The 20,013-nt window shown below is 42.0% G+C and overlaps 1 protein-coding gene across 1 annotated transcript in view; it reads right to left on the minus strand.

Moving 5' to 3' along the window:
- BPNT2 (3'(2'), 5'-bisphosphate nucleotidase 2) overlaps positions 1–15,992 on the minus strand; it is a 40,676-nt gene extending 24,684 nt beyond the window's left edge. The window contains exons 1-3 of the mRNA XM_064270426.1: positions 15,431–15,992; positions 842–1,004; positions 68–163 (exon numbers count right to left, since the gene is read on the minus strand). Coding sequence (XP_064126496.1) covers positions 68–163; positions 842–1,004; positions 15,431–15,814 — 643 coding nt within the window. The 5' untranslated portion in view covers positions 15,815–15,992. The remainder of the gene's footprint in view (positions 1–67; positions 164–841; positions 1,005–15,430) is intronic.
- Between the last annotated feature and the right edge of the window lie 4,021 nt (positions 15,993–20,013).

A 20,013-nucleotide genomic window follows, 5' to 3' on the forward strand; every position in this document is an offset into this window, starting at 1 on the left:
GATGCTAAGCACTATAGACAAATGGTTCAATAACTTTAACTTTTCTAAGTTCTAGGATATTTCATACCTGTATACTCAGAAAATGGCTTATGTATCACTCCTAGCACAGGTTTGCCATTTACAGCCACACACACCATAGTAGTGACATACTGTCGAAGATCCTCTGAGAACAAAAACAAAAATATCACACAACTGTCAGAGTAACAAACTACAAATTCAGGTTACAATGGTACACTTTGTTTTATCAAAACTTATTTAGATGAAATTTAGCCAAGAGTCCCCTCAAGCACTGATGAGAGTCCACCGATGAGAGCCAGCTTAAGACAAGCAGTGAGGACAGTAATTTGGTTTTGCTACTCACTTGCTTTCTGGGTACCTAGGAATTGACTATTTTGAATTCCAAGGTCAAATGCATATGCAATAAAATCTAAACTCTTAACATCGCAAGTAAATACCGTATTCTGGCTAAATAAATTTCCTGAGTAAATGGGTGTTCAATGGAAACCACCTTAAGGTTATTGTTGAAAACTTCCCTTCCCTGAAGAAACAATCGGCGACAGAGGGAGCCACTGTCACTGAAAGGAGTGGGCTCTAATACAGTGGATTGGGGGTGTAGAGGAGGCTGATAATCATTGATCCAGTCCGATGTCTCATATCCCGGTGCATTAATTCAGCTGTCTTAAAATCTAATTGGAAAAGTTGTTTCGGATTTGCAAAATATCTACCTTCATGTATATGCCACCTGCATGGGGTGGGGCGGGGGCGGGGGCGGGCAGGAGAGGAGTCTAGTTTTCCAAAATTTAATGGCAATCTAAAGTTTGAGATCAGTGCTTTAAATTACCTGTATACTCCTGTGTGGCATCAAGTGGGTCAATCCAGACGGTAACGCTTTCTGCTGGAACCTCTTTAGGAGTAGTTATTTCCCTCAGGATATCCTCAGGAATATTATGATCCCATAAGATAACCTCCTGATCAGCTGCATCCACATGTTCCTCAGTATTTATCTGCATCAGAAACGGAGTTAGAAAATTAAAAAATAAGGAAGAAATTACCACCTGAGAAAACACAAAAGAAATATCTCAGATAAAATCACAAATTGTAAAGAGGCAAATCCTTATTTTTTGTTTGAGGCATTGTTTTTGCAAAATGAAGCTATATTACAAAAGAAACTTCAGCAACATCTTGTCTTCAAATACTGCTCAATCTAATACTCACTTGTTGGCTAAACAAGACAAAACCACCAAACCCACTGCCGTCACGTTGATTCTGACTCACAGCGACCTTATAGGACAGAGTAGAAACCGCCCCATAGGATTTCCAAGTAGCAGCTGGCGGATTCGAACTGCTGACCTTTTGGTTAGCAGCCAAGCTCTTAACCGCCAAACAAGACAGAGAATCCAAAATACAGAGTAACTAAGTATCAATGAAATAAGCTATTTTATTCAAATGCCACCTCATCAAAAGACCTCCTCTATCCGTTCATAATATATAGACAGAAGAGAAATGTCCCCAAAATGTGGATTTCTGCTAGAGACTAACACTCTTCACAGGACAGCCTTTGGAGTCCTGTGCTTTCTGACATGATCCCTTGTCCAGGTAGGTCACCATGTTGATGCAGCATGTGACATCATGGCCAGACCTCTAGTGCCACAGTAATTACAGCACTGACAATACATGAGTAAAAAGTCACTTAGTGACTTCATGTACAATGGAACAAAACGCTATTTGGTCCTGTATCATCCCCATGGTTGGCTGTGGATGGGACTGTTGTGAGCCACAGAGTTTTCACTGGCTGATTTTTGGAAGCAGATCGCCAGGTCCTTCTTCCTAAAAAAAGCCACTAACAACAAAAATCTCACAACTATCAGAAGTCTCTGGAAGGTACCCTGAAATATGGTAAATTATTATAGAAGAGGTTGAAAATATTCCAGAATCTAACATCAAACTACTTAAATCATAAAATAGTTGATTTTATGTTTAATACCTAATTCATTCACTCATTAATTCCTTTATTAATTCAGCAAATGTTTATTTATTGCCCACTATGTATTTTATATGCCAGGCACAGTTCTAGGACCTAAAGACACAATAGTGATCAACTTGAGACAAAAATGTGTCTTTATGGAGCTTGGATTCTAGTGAAGGAGACAAATAACAAACAAGATAAATAAGGAGAATGTATAATACGCAGGATATTGGCAAATAATGAGAAAAATAAAGCAGGGAAGGACAGAAAGTGTGCTGCTTGAGAGGAAAGGTTATTCTTCAAGATATGGGAGCTATGACTTCCCATAATAGCCAAAAGCTGGAAACAGCCCAAATATCCATTAACTTATAAATGGAAAAACAAAATGTGGCAAATATCCACACAGTGGACTGTCATTCAGCCATAAATAGGAATGAGATACTGATTCATGCTATAATATGAATGGATTTCAAAAACACGCTAAGTTAAAAAAGCGAACACAAGAAACCACATATTATGATTCCATTTATATAACGTGTCCAGAATAGGCAATTTATGGACAGATAATAGATTAGCGGCTCACCTGGGACAGGAGTGAGAACAGTGATTGAAAGTAAATGGGGCACAGGGATATTATTAGGGTGCCTAAAATGTTCTAAAACCGATTATAGTAATGGTTTCACAACTTAGCAAATTTAATAAAAATTACTGAAGTGTACACTTGAAATGGGAAAATCATATCGTATGTAAAACATGCGGCTATAAAGTTGTTTAAAAAAGCAAAAAAAAAAAAAAAATTAGGGCAACTAGGGAAGGCCTCACTGGAAAGGTGATATTTGAATAAAGACCAAAGGAAGTGAGGAAGAGAGCCAGGCAAGAATCTGGGGGAGGCACACTCCAGCCTAGTGACCAGCAAATGTAAGGACCCTGAGGTTGGCATGTGCCTTGTATGGTCAGAGAACCCAAGGAGGCTAGCATGGCTAATTCAGAGTGAACCAAGAAGAAAGGAGCTGGAGATGAGGGCAGAGAGTAATGGCAGTAATGGCCAGATGAAGAAGGGCATTGCAGGCTGTAACAGAGTCATAACCTCTGTTAACATTGTGCAGAAGGCCCTAGCCATTACTGTAAGCTAAAGGGGATGGGTGGGCGCTAGGGGAGGTATAAGGATTAGAAAGGAAGCTACAAAACCATAACATGTAGTTGATGACTGAGTACTGAGTCAGTCGAAAAGCTCTTGCAGGTAAGTTAAAGAATTAACAAGAAAATATAGCAAATTGTTAGATATAAGATCAATGTATATCAACAACTACATTTCTATATACGAGCAAGAAATATTTAAAACATACTTAAAAAAAAAAAGAGAGAGAGAGAAACCATTTAAACTAACATCTGAAATAATGTACCTGGAAATAAATCTAGGAAAGATGTGCACCATTATGGAAAAAATTAAACTTTACTGAGACACATTAAAGGAAACCTATATTGAGCAAGATCCCATTTTAATGGACAGATTTAAAAAATGGTAGAGATGTTGCTATGGATTCAATTGTGTCCTCTCAAAATATGTATTGAAATCCTAACCCTTGTAACCTGTGCCTGTAATCCTGTTGGAAATAAGGGTTTTTCTTTTATGTTAATGAGGTCACACCCTTGTAGGGTAGGTCCTAAACCTAATCACTTCTAAGTTATAAAAAGCAGATTAGACAGAGGCATGCAGAGGGAAGACAGACTCTAGGAATGGCCAAGGAACTACTGACAAGTAAGGAACTACTTGAGCCACATCCTGAATTCGAACTTCTAACCTCCTGAACTGTGAGAAAATAAATTCCCCTTCTTTAAAGGCACCCCATCCACTTGTGGAAACCCTGGTGGCACAGTGTTTAAGAGCTATGGCTGCTAACCAAAAGGTCAGCGTTTGAATCCACCAGGCACTTCCTGAAACCCTATGGGGCAGTTCTTCACTGTCCTACAGGGTCGCTGTAAGTCAGAATCGACTCGACAGCAATGGGTTGGTTGGTTGGTTGCTTACCAACCTGTAATATTTTTTGTTACGACAGCACTAGATAACTAAGACAGATGTCAATTCGCTCGTCAATCAAGTATAGACTTTATGTATCTCCAATCAAACTCCCTACAGGTTTTTTCCTCCTCCTTGGAAAATGGACAAGCCATTTTTCAAATTTATATGGAAAAGCAAAAAGCCAGGAAGAGCTACAACATTTGGGGGAGAGAGGAAAAAAAAGAACATTGTGTTGGGGTGGCTTTCCCTATCAGATATCAAGGCTTATCCTAACGCCAGGATGATTAAGGCAGTGTGGTACTGGGGAAACATTTTCACCTATGCTCTTAACGGCAATGTGAGGATACTTTAGGTGAAAGAAGGTAGTAGTAAACACCAAAAAATCAAAACCGTTATCATCGAGTCAATTCTGACTTACGGAATAAAAGAAATAAACAAAACTTTGACTCTGTAGTTCATGGGTCTTGACCTCTGCAGTTTACAAAAACAGCGGTGCCAAATCTAACTGGCAACTACTAAGCCTTTTGTCTCGAGTTCAAGTCAGTGCTGCATATACTCTTAACTGAGTATAAGCTAACAAAATCACAGAATTGTATTTGAAAAGATCTTCCCCGAGTCAGGTTACGCAGAAACACACGGAGCAGGAGAACAAGAACATTAGCACCATTACCCAATCCACTCTTGGGTGCGACTATTATTTGCAATCTTGCCACTACCATTCAAAAAACTGCCAAACCACTGAGGGCTGTGGGGACCACGGTCTCGAGGAACACCTACCTTAATTGGCATAACATAGTTTATAAAGAAAATGTTCTCCATTCTACTTTGGTGAGTAGCTTCTGGGGTCTTAAAAGCCTTTAAGCAGCCATCTAGGATACTCCACTGTTCTCACCCCTTCGAGAGCAAGGAAGAATGAAGAAAACTAAAGATACAAGGGAAAGATTAGTCCAAAGGACTAATGGACCGCATCTACCACGGCCTCCACTAGACTTAGTATAGTACAGCTAGATGGTGCCTGGCTACCACAAATGACCGCTCTGACAGGGATCAAAATAGAGGGTCCCAGACAGAGCTGGAGAAAATGTAGAAAATTCTAATTCACAAAAAAAGACCAGACATGCTGGCTTGACAGACACCGGAGAAACCTCAAGAGAATAGCCCCCGGACACACTTCTAGTTCAGTAATGAAGCCACTCCTGAGGCTCACCCTTCAGCCAAAGATTAGACAGGCCCATAAAATAAAATGAGACTAAGAGGCACACTAGCCCAGGGGCAAGGACTAGAAGGCAGGAGGGGACAGGAAAGCTGGTAATAGGGAACCCAGGGTCGAGAAGATAGAGTGTTGACATGTCCTGGGGTTGTTAACCAATATCATAAAACAATATGTTTACTAACTGTTTAATGAGAAATTAGTTTCTTCTGTAAACCTTCATCCAAAGTACAATAAAAATAAATAAACCCAAATAAATAAAGCACAATTAAAAAAAAAATAAAGCTGTTCTGAACCAGAAAAGAAAAAAAAGAAAGTGGCCCACTATGCACTCACAAAAAACTGCCAAGCCAGGGGCCATCAAGTCAGTTTTGACTCATGGCAACCCCATGTGTGTCAGCAGAACTGTACTGCAATCAGTTTTCAGTGGCTGGTTTTCTTGGCACCAAATCACCAGGCCCTTCTTCCAAGGCAGCTCTGGGTGGGCTCACATCACCAGCCTTTAGGTTAGCAACCAAGTGCGTTAATAACCACTGCACCACCCAGAGACTTCCCACCACTATAGCACACTTATGCCTTTAATAAATTCACTATCCACCACTGCCAACAGCCTTCAGACAATTATCGCACACTTATGCCTTTAATAAATTCACTCTCCACCACTGCCAACAGCCTTCAGACAATTGCTATGGTCAAAAGCAGGGTGTCTTCCTCAATTCTTTTCCACATTCCACATTCAAACAGTCGGTATGTCCTGGAAATTCTATCTCCCAATTCTAAATATGTGGCTTCATGTCTACTAAGAAAATCGCAGTTAAGCCACCCCTATCTCTCACTTGATTCCTACAATAGCCTTCAATTGCTCTTGCCCCAATACTGCATGCATTCATTCAGCAAGTATTTAATGACTACAGACTCTGAACTGTTTTAGACATTGAGATATAATAAGGAACAAAACAAATAAAAATAATGCCTTTACAGACCTATCTTCTCAACCCAGCAGCCTACCATCTTCCTAAATCCAGACTTCTTATCATCATCTACAAGGTTAAGTCCTACATGATCTGTTCCCAGCAACCATTATCTAACAACTTCTATTTTCACCCCTATTCACTGTACTCTGGGCTTACTTCTGGTCCTTCAAATAGACCAAGTACGACTTGGCCTCAGGGCCTTCATACTTGCTGTACTCTTCTGTTAAACACGTTCGATGGCCTGCTTCGTGCCATCCAGGTCTCAGCTCAAATGATATTGCCTCAGTGTGACCTTCTCGGACTACCATGTCTGAAGCAGCATCTGGAGTCACTCTTCCCAAATGACCTTATTTTTTATTCCTCGAAGCCCTGATCACTATCTGATATCATCTTTATGTTCACATGTTTGCTTTCTATCTTGACCCACTAGAACCTAAGTTCCATGAGTGCAAAGATAGAGTGTTCTTTATTACTGCAGCCTCATCCCCACTGCCAAAATCAGTGCCTGGCACAAAGCAGGTGCTCGATAAACACTTCTTCATTGACAAGGTTCTTCTTAACCACTGTGGTTCCTCATTTCTTCCTCATAACCCTCTTCCACTCAATCTACTCTTCCTCTCCCATCTCTGCCACAGACCACAACAGGGAACTAATGCAGAAGAAATTACCCTCACACTCATTAAAAAAACCATACATACACAGGACAGTCCCAGCCAAGCCTCTGCCCCTGGCCACCCGCTCACTCCCAAAGAAGCCCACTGGCGGCAAGAATGAAAAATGCAGCTTTAGAGAACCTATGATTTCAGCAGGATGAGAATAAAAAGCTTCTAGAAATCAGAAAACAGTAAGTTAATTTTAGGCTACACCCAGACATAATAGCCCATCTCACAGTTTCTGCCCATACCTGACAACTATCTAAGTATAGCCAAGTCCAGATTTACTTAGGTTAACTTGCCTCCTAAGGTTCCTAGGTTGCAGAGACAGTTTACACTCACCTGCTAGCCTAAAGGCTGGCGATTCAAAAGTGCCCGTTGGCACAATGAAAGAAAAGACCAGGCCATCTGCTTCCATTAAGAAAGATTACAGCCAAGACTGGCCTGACAGAGACTGGAGAAACCCTGAGAGTATGGCCCCCAGACACCCTTTCAGCTCCATAATGAGGTCACTCCTGAGGCTCACCCTTCAGCCAAAGATCGAACAGGCCCATGGAATGAAACAAGACTAAAGGGGCGCATCAGCCCTGGGACAGGGACTGGAAGGCAGGAGGGAAGAGGAAAGCTGGTAACAGGGAACCCAGGGTTGAGAAGGGACAGTGCTGACATGTCGTGGGGTTAACCAATGTCATGGAACAATGTGTGTACTGTCTGATGAGAAACTAGCTTGTTCTGTAAACCTTCGTCTAAAGTACAATAAAAAAAAAAGATTACCGTCAAGAAAACCCTATGGGGCACACTTCTACCCTACAACACATGGGGCTGTCACAAGCTGGGATTAATTCGACAGCAAGTGACAACAATAATAACCTCTTTCCAGTGTAGGCATTTCTAATGCTCACAATATCAGGCCCTGCCCCCTCCCTGGCATGCCAAAGACTGTACTTTCCGTCCCCCTTGCAATCAGAGGCACATGACTGGTTCCAGCCAAAGAAATGTGGACAAAAACATTAATATGCAACAGGTTCGGGCTGAGGCAGTGAGAAGGAAGCTCTGCACAATCTCTAATCTCTTCCTCTGCCATGTTGAGATGGCAGAAACACAAATCAACAGCTTGAGTCACTGAGTCACCGCATGGTGGACAACTGCCTTGGAAAGTGTTGGGCTTCTGAGATCAGTGAGTTGTTACCACAGCATTGCCCACTGAGTCTTTCCCGATATGCTTCCTCTTTTATATCGAAGTACTTCCAAGCCCATAAAGAACCAAAAGAAATTTACGTATCTCTGTGAATCAATTTTGTTTCTGTTCCTCTAAACTTCAACATTGGATCAGCAATTTGAGAGGGAAAAAAAGTTATAAGTGGGTGGCATGCAGGAGAAATTGAAGAAATAATTTAGGACACAAAGAATGGTTAGATGGAGATGTGAAGGGGAAGCACAATTTAAAGGATGCAGCGTTAGATATAAGAATAGGATGCAGAATAAAAATTGTTTGAGAGCAGAAAATATTTAATCTATATGCTAGATAACACCTAATTTAGTCCAGCCATGTTAGTGGCCAGTAATCAAATACTTACTGAATACACAGTTCTTAAGATAATTTGTTTATAAATTTTATCTAATTGTATGCACACAATACATGTCCATAAACACACAAAAATACATACATACACACACGTATTTAGGCTGGGTCTGTTTCTTAGGCTCCAAAAAGGAGAAGAATAATTATTCTTCATCAGTATCGTCAAAGCTCAAGAGCCCAAAACACAGTATGACAGTTCAGTTACTTTGGGGTCAAAAGGACTTTGGTTAGTTTTACGTGTTAACTTGCCAAGGCTATGGTGCCCAGCAATTTAAATAATCAAACACTAATCCAAGTGTTGTCGTGAAGGTATTTTGCAGATGTGGTTAACTTCTACAGTCAGGTGACTTTAAGTAAAGAAGATTACCCTCGGTTATACGGGTGGGTCTCATCTACCCAGGTGAAACGCCTTAAGAGCAAACACTGAGGTCTCTCAGGAGAAATTCTGTCCCCAGACTGCAGTGTTACCTCCTGCCTCAGTTTCCAGCCTCTTGGCCTGCTCTACAGATTTCAAACAACACTGCAACATCAAATCTGGCCTGAGTTTCCAGTCTACAAGCCTACCCTGTGGATTTTGGACTTGCTAGGAAACCCTGGTGGCATAGTGGTTAAGTGCTACAGCTGCTAACCAAGAGGTCAGCAGTTCAAATCCACCAGGTGCTCCTTGGAAACTCTATCAGGCAGTTCTACTCTGTCCTGTAGGGTTGCTATGAGTCGGAATCGACTCGACAGCAGTGGGTTTGGTTTTTTTTTTTTTTTTTGGTTTAGCTCCCAAAATCACACGAACCAGCCAGTCATGAGCCAGTTCCTTAAGATAAATCCACATATATATATTACAGGGCACTCCCTCATCCCCAAGGAAACACCAATGTGAAAGCTAGAAACAGAAGAAGCATTTTGATATGTTTTCATATTGCCTAAAAATTTTCTCACGTTCTCTTGCATCCATCTTCTCTACAACCGTAACACCAATTCAGTACACATCATTTCTCACCTGTGAAATAATCCTCTTAACTGGTCTCTCTGTATCCACTTTGCCCCCTTCCAAAGTATCTCCAAGCACCTACTCTAAGCCCTTGCAATCATTCAAAACACTGCAGTTAAGACTTCTGTACTTCCTTCTTATAAACTAATGGCATTTAAAAAAACTTAGGCCAGTGCGTGGCATTTAAAAAAAAAAAACAAAAAACTGAGGACTAAATAAATGTTAGCTAGTAAAACAAGCTAAGAATAACTCTCCCAATGCCTGGATTCTGGTTCCCCTCCCTCATACGCCTTTACTGTAAGTCTCCCAACTGGTCTCTCTCATCTTCAAATGTACAAGCCCAAAGTTTCACATACTGCAGGCCTCAAGAAAGTCAGCTAAATCTGGTTATTTTAGTACACTAGGATTAAGCTAAAGATCAGGCCCAAACTCTTCTGAGCTTGGCAACATGAAGGTGCTTCATACTCTAGCCCCTGCCTACCTTCTTCATCATGTCCATAGTAATTCTCCCATGTGCAACTTATTCAAACTGATGAGCTTATTAGAAATTACCATACTACCTCCTCTCTTGGGCCTGTTCTTTGAACTTGTTTTGTTTTTTTCTCTGCTACAATGTTTGTCTGTACACCAAATACCATCATCTAGATGTTACAGAAAAGGAAACTGTGGCTGAAAAAAGTTAAATAACTGCCTAGGATCAACATGGGCAGGCAACTGGAAAAAATATCAAAGCAAGCATTCCATACTAGCACTTCTCGAACTTTTCCAGTGAGTACTCCTGTTGACAGACAAAAAGCTTTATCAACTCCTAATTCTCAGCCTGGACATTACTGACAAGTTGGGCCAGATGACTCTTTGTTATGTAGGCTGAGCTGCATACTGTAGGATGTCTACCCACTACCTGCTAGATGCTAATAGCACAGTTCCTCTCCCTCCAGGTGTGACAACCAAAAATGTGTCCAGACATTGCCATATGTCCCTTGGGAGACAAAATCACTCCAGATGAGTATTCTAAAGTGATTTCTGGTATATCTTCTACTTACAGGTGAACATTAGATAAGAGAGCCCAGGACTCAGACTCTAGACCTGGAAGTAGTAGGAAGAAGGAAAGCAGGGCTTTGAACCAGTTCTGCAGTTCAACCCCTGCTGAGAATTTGCATTTCTAACAAGTTCCCAGGGGATGCTAATGCTGCTGGTTAGAGACCAATTCTGAGAACCACAAGTACAGCAAAATTTATTATACATAAGAATCATCTGGGGATCTTGTTAATATGTAACTCTGATTTAGTGTATCTAGGGTGGAAATGCAAATTCTCAGCAGGGATTCCAACGGAACAAACCAGTTCAAAGCCACCAAAGCACTCCTGTTTCCTTTACGCAGGTCACGTGGCTTCTCAGAATTTACTGTCCATTAAGAAGTAAACTGGATGAGAGATGATTTAAGCCCCTTATCAAAAAAATTGAGGTAAGATTTCAAAAGTATCCAGACATTTAAGACTGTACTTCTGAGTGTTGGGGAAGGGAAAGAAAAGAGGAAGGAATCTAAAGCTGAGTCTCTTGTTTCTTCTAGGAGTGTAACATTTGGCCTCCAGTCTAACAATGTTGTTGCTGTTGTTAGGTGCCATCAGTTTGGTTCTGACTCATAGTGACCGCATGTTATAAGAGAACAAAACACTGCCCAATCCTGTGCCATCCTCACAATCATTATGTTTGAGCCCACTGTTGTGCCACTGTGTCAATCCATCTCGTTTAGTGTCTTACGCTTTTTCACTGACCTCCTCATGATGTTGCTTATTGGTCCAGTTGTGAAGATTTTTGTTTTATTTTGAAGTGTGACCCATACTGAAGGCTGTAGTCTTCGATTTTCATCAGTAAGTGCTTCAAGTCCTTTTCATTTTCAGCAAGCAAGGTTGTATCATCTGCAAATACGGATCTCTTTCAGTTGGTTGGCCAAGTAGCTATCTTCCAAATTTCTTGGCCTAGACAAGTGAGCACCTGCAGTGCTGCATCCGCTTTTTGAACCACCTCAGTTGATATTCTGACAATTTCTGGAGACTTGCTATTCCCCAATGCTTTCACTGCAGCTTGAACTTCTTCCTTCAATACCATCAGTTCCTGATCATAGTCTACCTCCTGAAACAGCTGAACACTGACCCATTATTTTTGGTACAGTAACTCTTTGTGTACTCCTTCTATCCTCTTTTGATGCTTCCTGTGTCATTCAATATTTTGCCAGTAGAACCCTTCGACACTGCAACTCGAGTCTTGAATTTTTTCAGCTTGAGGAATGTCAAGCAATGATCTTCCCTTTTGGTTCTCTAATTCCAGGTCTTTGCACATTTCATAATACTTGGTCTTCTTGAGCCATCCTTTGAAACCTTTTGTTCAGCTCTTTTAGTGCATCATTTCTTTCTGTCATTCGCTTTAGCTACTCCAGATTCAACAGCAAGTTTAAGAGTCTTTTCTTACATCTATTTTGGTCTTTCTTTCCTGTATTTTCAATGACCTTTTGCTTTCTTCATGTATGATGTCCCTGATGTCATCCCACAACTGTCTGGTCTTCAGTCATTACAGTTTAATGCATCAACTATTCTTGGGATGGTGTCTGAATTCAGGTGGGATATATTCAAGGTTGTATTTTGGCTCTGCAGGCTTACTTTAATTTTCTTCAACTTCAACTTGAACTTACATGTGAGCAATTGTCTGACCCCGACCTTGTTTTGACTGATGATACGGAGCTTCACCATTGTCTCTTTCCACAGATGCTGTTGATTTGATTCCTGTGTTTTCCACTCAGCAACGTCAATGTGTACAGTTGCCACTTATGTTAAAAAAAGGTATCTGCAATGAAGGAGTCACTGGTCTTGCAAAATTCTATCATGCAATCTCCAGCATCGTTTCTTATCACCAAGACCATATTTACCAACTACTGATCCTTCTTCATTTCCAACTTTCTCATCCCAATCATCAGTAATTATCAATGCATCTTGCTTGCACATTTGATCAATTTCAGGGTCACACATGGTGAACGGGTTTCAGCAGAACTTCCAGACTAAGACAGAATAGGAAGAAAGACCTGACAATCTACTTCTAAAAAAACTGGCCACAGTGAAAACCTTATGAATAACAACAGAACGCTGATATAGTGCTGGAAGATGAGCCCCTCCGGTTGGAAGGCACTCAAAAGACGACTGCGGAAGAGCTGCCTCCTCAGACTCAACCTTGACGATGTGGATGGCGTAAAACTTTCAGGACCTTCATTTGCTGATGTGGCACTACTCAAAATGAGAAGAAACAGCTGCAAACATCTATTAATAACCAGAACGTGGAATGTATGAAGTGTGAATCTAAGAAAATTGGAAGTCGTCAAAAATGAAATGGAACACATTAAGATTGATATCCTAGACATTAGTGAGTTTAAATGGACTAGTACTGGGCATTTTGAATCAAACAATCATATGGTCTACTATGCCAGGAATGACAAATTGAAGAGGAATGACATCGTATTCATTGTCAAAAAGAACATTTGAAGATCTATCCTTAAGTACAATGCTGTCAGTGACAGGATAATATCCATATGCCTACAAGGAAGACCAGTTAATATGACTATTATTCAAATTTATGCACCAACCACTAACACCAAAGAAAAGGAAATTGAAAGATTTTCACCAACTTCTGCTGTCTTAGAGGTACAAAAAGAAGTAGCTCAACATGACCCCAACCCTACTTTGACACTAAATAGATGAATACAACCTCCTCTATTCCATCAATTACCAACCAACATAAACACTAAAAAGATGCCCATGCAAACATTCAGTCACAAGAAAACGCGAATTTTTTTTTTATACTGAGACAGACTCTTCAACATCTGCAATTCCAAGAACTGAGTTTTTACGTTTAAAATGCAGCTCACGACCATTGGCAGTTACTCCCTTAGCATTTGCTATTGAAGTGAAAAAACAAATACACTATTCTATGGAAGTTACCGAAGACAAAAGGTGTGAGGATGGGAGGGTGTAGGTTGCATGAGAATCTGTACATGTGCACACATACTTTTTTTAATATTTAAGAATATTTTTCTTTGCCCCTTTAAAAAAATTCAACTCTGCTTCCTATATTTCGCTATTATTGCTTCTAAGCACCTACAATTTAATGCTTTGCTATGAATTCATACTATAAGTTTTGTTTTAAGTAGTCTTCTACAGATCTAACTAAAAATGAAGTCAGATAGTTTATTTAAATATGGCATGGAGTGCCGTAAGTCTCAGATTTCCCATCTGTAAAGTGGGCATAAATAAATTTACTTATTAAAGTCGCTGTGAGGATCAAATGAAGTCCTGTGTGGCCACTATCTGGGCACCTAGTATATACTCAATAAATAGTTATTACTAGTACTCTTGAAGAGCCCTGTTGATGCAATGTTGAGCGCTCAGCTGCTAACAGAAAGGTTGGCAGTTCAAACCCACCAGCTGCTCTGTGGAAGAAAGACGTGGTAGTCTGCTTCCGTAAAAATTATAGCTTTGGAAACCCTATGGGGCAGTTCTGCTTTGTCCTACAGGGTCTCTATGAACTGGAATTGACTTGAGGGCATTTTTTTAGTGCTGTTGTAACTATCTAGCTCTCAAGTTTTCTAAAACTCCTGTTTCTTCCACAAAGTCATAGAGAAATATATGTGTGTGGCATAGAAGAGTGCGAGCACATTTAACATACTAGATGAAAACACAAGGTGAGTATTATTTGTGATGACAAAGCAGAGTAGAGCAAAAGAAAAACTGAATATGTTCTGTGTTTTGTTTGAACAGACACTCGAAAAAAATTTTACTAATGTCAATTATGTCTGTTATTCAGCAGCCAGCCAACGTTCCTTCCTGCTAAAAAAAGGAAAAAAAAGAAAGGAAGAAAGAAAATCAGAGCAATAATCTATTAAACGGGAGGGAGTGTCACACAGGATATGTAATTCTAAAATGTTCCAAGAACAACACTAAAAGGTCAAATACCTTCCGACAAAGCCTGGGTTTAGATTTCTCTGTTCAGTTAATAAAATTCCACTGGAAACAATTTTTCTTCCCAGTAGCCAAAGTACTGTTAGGTGACTTAAGACATAACACTACGAAGCTATTGCTAGAGTGTTAAGCTCTTCCTCTGGAATCGTAGTAAATAAAAGCATAATTCAATTCGAAGGCAGTGCCACTTGTAATGATAAATTCAAAGAGTATTAATAACAAATCTAAAATGTCTGGATTCCCCTACGAAAAAGTCAACTCCTTTCCCAGAAAACATACTTAAAGGAAACACAAATGTTCTTCAATTCCTATTCTCTGGAGTAAATATGGATTAAAAAACCAAAAAAAAAAAACAAAACCCAGCGCCGTGGAGTCGTTTCGGACTCACAGCGACCCAGAGGACAGAGTAGAACTGCCCCCTAGAGTTTATCAGAAGTGCCTGGCGGATTCGAACTGTCAACCCTTTGGTTAGCAGCCGCAGCACTTAACCACTACACCACCAGGGTCTCCAAATATGGATACAAAGTGCTATATAAGGTGCTGGGAAATACACTTCCAACACGTCCACTAAGGGTCCCATTAAGAGGGTCCAGATAAGAATACAGTTAATTAACGAGCACCCCCCAAGTGCCCTGCACAGTCACAGCTCCGCAGCAAGACTTGTGCAGTTCTTGGCCTTTAGGTGGCCACTGGCAAGCCTGCCAAAAAAACGTGTACTTTACAGTCACGATCTTCCCAGTAATGAAATCATGGAAGGCCAGAGCAGGAGGGGCCTTGGGGCTCCTACTCCAACCTCTCCGTTTTACGGAAGCGGCTGAGGCACCGGGTCAAGCTGATCCTCTCGGCCCTCTGGAGGCAAGCCCACAACCTCACCCGGCTTTCCCACTGCCTGAATGACCTTAACCTCGGCCTCTCAATCTCCCCCCGTCTGCAAGGCGGGCACCAGACGACCGGCCTCGCGGGGCTGCGGCGAGGGCGAGCGCGGGGTCACGTCCGCCGGCTCGCCGCCCGCCGCCCGCCCGGCCGCCCGCACCCACCTGCACGCTGGGGAAGGCGGTCTTGAGCAGGTAGAACATCTTGCGGTTGGACAGCACGTCGCCGCTGGTCATCTTATCGTCGGCTCCCTCCCGCGTCTTCCCCTTGGACTTCTCGTGGAGGGCGTTGCTCTCGCGGACGCGCCTCACCTCGTCGCCGCCGCGGGCGGCGGCCAGCACCGACACGGCCAGCAGCTCGCGCAGGTCCACCGTGCCCCCCTCGGCCGCAGGCGCCGGCCCCGCCGCGCCGCCCGGCTCGCCGCCCAGGCCGAAGAAGCTGAAGCGGCCGGCCAGGAAGCCCGAGTAGAGGTGGTAGAGCACGCCGAGCCCCAGCAGGCAGAACACGGCCACCCCGAGCGGGGACAGGCGGATGCCCATGGGGGCCATAGCGCCGCAGCCGGCGCTCGGGCGACCGCCCTTCACAGGCCTCCTCAGCCAGGCGTCGCGCGGACTACACCGGCGACCGCTCCCCGGCGCCCGCGCGCCCCATGGCTCCCTCCGGGGAAAGGCCGACTCCCGCCGCGAAGGCCCCGCCGCGGCTCTGCGCGCCCGACTTCCGCGGGCAGCGTGGCCCGTGTCTCAGCCGGCCAGCGGGTGGGACCTCCACGTTAGCCAACGGCAGCGAGGTGAAAGGGGAGCGTGGGTGTGTATCCGGGTTACGCGGGGGCGTGGCCAGGCCGCGGGCGGCGGGCATGCCCCTCCCCCTGGAGGCGTGGCCGTGGCCGCCCGGCCAGCGCGCCCTGGGGGCGGGCAGTGCAGCTCTCCGGGAGGCACTGGCCACGCCGGTTGATTTCATCTGGGTTTGAGGTTTGGGGTTTTCGAAGCACTGCCCGACGTGGCGTAGCTGCTTTCCATGCAGGAAAGGATACTGAGGGTCTTGTATATACTCAGATCTGCCTTTGAACGACAATGTGTGGCTGAAATAAAGCCCCACTGACAGTGTAGTCTTCTCCTCACTCTCTCATTATTCAGGGACGGAGGGAAACATTAGTAGATTTAAAGGAGTGATTTGTGAGCTCTTTACTCCGGCACCCACGGCGGCGCCGTGTGTAGACAGAGGATATTACTTCGCCTCTCTGAGCAGTTCTGTCAAGGCGGGGCAGCAGGGTAGTGAGGAGAAATTTTACTTGGTTCTTTATTTTGTGGGCATCTCCTGTCTTCATCTGAACGCTTATGCGTATATATTTGTGTGTATAAAAATTTTCCTTTTACCTCCACCAGTCAGAATAAACCATCCTCTAAGCAGCTGAAAAGCATGCCTTAATCCTGGGCTTTCATAATGAAAGAAAACACAACTGGCTTCTCACTTCCGAGGATACCTTACCTCTGCCATCTTCCCAAAGGGTGGGGTGGGAAGAAAATTGCCTGAGAGAGTCCACTTGACATACGGGTGGTTCCGGGATGGTCAGCCTATGTAGAAAATGTAACCCTTGAATCAATACCCATAACCCATTGCCATGGAGTTGATTCCAACTCATAGGGACCCTATAGGACAGAGAAGAATTGGGTTTCTAAGGCTGTAAATCTTTACAGAAGCAGACTGTCACATCTTTCTCCCCTGATTCAATACAGGCACTCCAAATACACTATGCAGAAGCCTTAACTGGTCTTAGCAATAATAGTGAATGCATACTCATTACATTTTGATAGGTGTGATAACAAGCATTAATGTTTACCTTTGGTCTTAAAAGTAAATATTAAGATGTGGTATCATTTTAAATGTTAGAATATTTATACAAAAGCAACTTAAATGAAGCTTACATTAATGTTCAAAAGCAAAAGTCATTGGTTTTACGAAAAAAAAAAAAAATCCATTGTCATCAAGTCAATGCCAACTCATAGCAACCCTTTAGGACAGAGTAGAACTGCCCCATAGGGTTTCTAGGAGCAGCTGGTGGATTTGAACTGTTGACCTTTTCGTTAGCAGCTGTAGCTCTTTCCACTACCAAGTGGGCTTTAATCTTAACTGTCCTAAATAAAGGTAAGTTTGGTTTTTTTAAAGGTAAGTACACAGAGTGAATTGTGAGGCCTCATTGCTAAACAGTCATAAAGAGATAGCCTGACCTTTACAGCTTCCTTACAGTTGAAGACATTTCTGGAATTTGCATAGGGTTGCACAGATACAATGAACAAGGGCTATTAATTGCTTGGTTTCCCTGCCGGTTACCTGTAAGTAGTTTAAACATAATTACAGCACAAAATCAAGTACAAATACAGATCAATGAAAGTACAGTCCCTGGGTGTTGACAGCACCAGATCTCAAAGAACTGGCACTGTCGTTCTTGTCAGGTTTTGGAAACAACTTCCCAATTAAGCAAAGCTGCTTTCAACAGAAATTTGAAAGTGAAGATCCCAGATTAATTATGGTTACCCAACCCAGGGAGGTATAAAGATAAAGATCAGAGTTGAAACAGAAAGGTTTAAATTCATGGGAACCACCTCAAGCTGCACTATGAACTGGACAAAAAAAATGAGTTGGGTAATAATCATGGAAAGAAATATTAAAAATGTCACTGGGAAGTCTGGCTGAAGTTTATGAAAATAAACTGAACATCGTTTTCCAACGATATTGGAAAAGAATACAAGACCATGTTTACTGTGGCACCATACGAAGCTCAGCAAGGCTGCTAAAATATACTAAAAACTAAATACTAAAAACTCTGGAGCATTTACACTGCTGGAATGGAATATAAAAATAGAGGGAAGAAATGTCCACGCAAGTGAAAAACATGAGAGTGAGTCTAAAGATCATAACTCTAGGAGGTGCTCTAGTCCTCATGTGATAGAAAGAATGAAGCAGTAATAGATATGGACTCCATTTAATCATTAAGAGAAACGTTATGAGAAGAGGAAAACATTTAACTAAATGCCTGGGGGACAGGGATGTTGTGTCTCAGGAAATCCTTCAAAGGAATTTTATTGAAAGAAACTTGCTTTTTCAGTATCAAACTGTTAGAAGCTCCAAAAAATGAAAATTGTATGAAATTAAATATAAAATAGTATTGTGAATTTGAGGCAAACTGGTCTTTCAAAAATTACCTTTTCTCTAGGTGTTGAAGAAGATGAGGACTGCCATATATATATATATATATATATATATATATATATATATTTTGGTATGAATACTGATAGCAACAAGAATTGACATACAGTAGAAATTTTTCTAACCAGCTTCCACTTCACTGGCTTGCCAGACCCATGACAGTCACAATTTCCACATTTTCAAAATCACTTTTGGTCTACGTACCAGGCTTTAGTCTTGTCCCCACTGAGATTTCTCTATGTCCTTAACTTGACAGCACTGGGGGCTTAAGTTAAAATCAAAACAAAATGTTAAAATTAAAAGATAATCACACAAAGGAGGATATATTTTTAAAAACAAAACTTTTTCAGAGATGACTGAGAATACTTATAACTTCCTGTAACTTTAAAGAAAAGTTGAACCATGAAAATAAGAAACTTTTTCAAATATCATGGTGTTTCGTGTATATGTTTGGCATGTCCACAACTGACCCGAAAAGGGCCAGTAACAAAGCCAGCTCTTTCAATAGCAAAACCAGCTCCCAAATTTATTTCTTCAACTTAGTCGTAAAACAAATAGAAAATATCTGTTTCTGCAGTGTCAACCTACTAATACTGTATTATGCTGCAAGGTGTCTTCCTGAATGACCTTTCCTTTTAGCAGAATTAAGCCTTCTACTTATCTGTCTTCCTCCATAGCCTCATTCAGACAGAGAGAGCCTCCTGCCTGTCCTTCAGGCTTTCATAGTTAAAAAAAAACGAGACACACCCAGATTGCTCTAGGTGATAGGGGGTTATATAAGAATATCTGCAGTAATGAGGGACTCCAGGAACATACTCAGCAAGTGTCAAATCACTCTGTGCCTCAGTGCTTCTGAAACTATTCAGCAGATCACAAAGACCTTGTAAGCATGACTCACGGTCATGTAGAATACAAAAGTGGCTCAGGTAACTCACTTTTACTTCTGTGTATCGTGTTTATCCCAGCACACAGAGCTCTGCTTGGCTCACTGGTATGGGCAATGCTTCATGCCATGTTACCTGTGATGTTGGAGTCCCCTCTTATACCAACATGGGTGTCTTTGGCTCTGGTCAAGTCATTTCAGCCATGGTAGCAGGGTTAGCTTCACTTGACATCTGCACTCATGGCAAAAGCCATAGCAAATCTCAGAAGACTAGCCTGATTGTGGTAGTGGTTCCCTGACTCTATTCATCAAATTGAACACTTGAAATTGGTGAATTTTATTGCATATAAATTATACCTGCTGCTCACTTATCAACATGGTTCGGTTCTAAAGACCAGGTCATTATGCTAAAATTGGCATTATGCAAAAATGGAGGATGACCACATCAGATCACAAAATGGGGGTTGACTACATATTCCATAACTGCCAAATTACATCGTTACTTAACTGCCAAACCACTGAGATCGTGGCCCAGCCAAGCTGACACATAACCTTAACCATCGCAGCCAGTGTTATTCTCACCTCATACCTTGGCATTTATTACTGCCAGATGTATGTTGTTGTTGTGTAAAATAGTTGGTTAGTAGAGTTTTTACTATT

The sequence above is a fragment of the Loxodonta africana genome, chromosome 18 (assembly GCF_030014295.1).
Source record: "Loxodonta africana isolate mLoxAfr1 chromosome 18, mLoxAfr1.hap2, whole genome shotgun sequence".
Classification (NCBI taxonomy): Eukaryota; Metazoa; Chordata; class Mammalia; order Proboscidea; family Elephantidae; genus Loxodonta; species Loxodonta africana.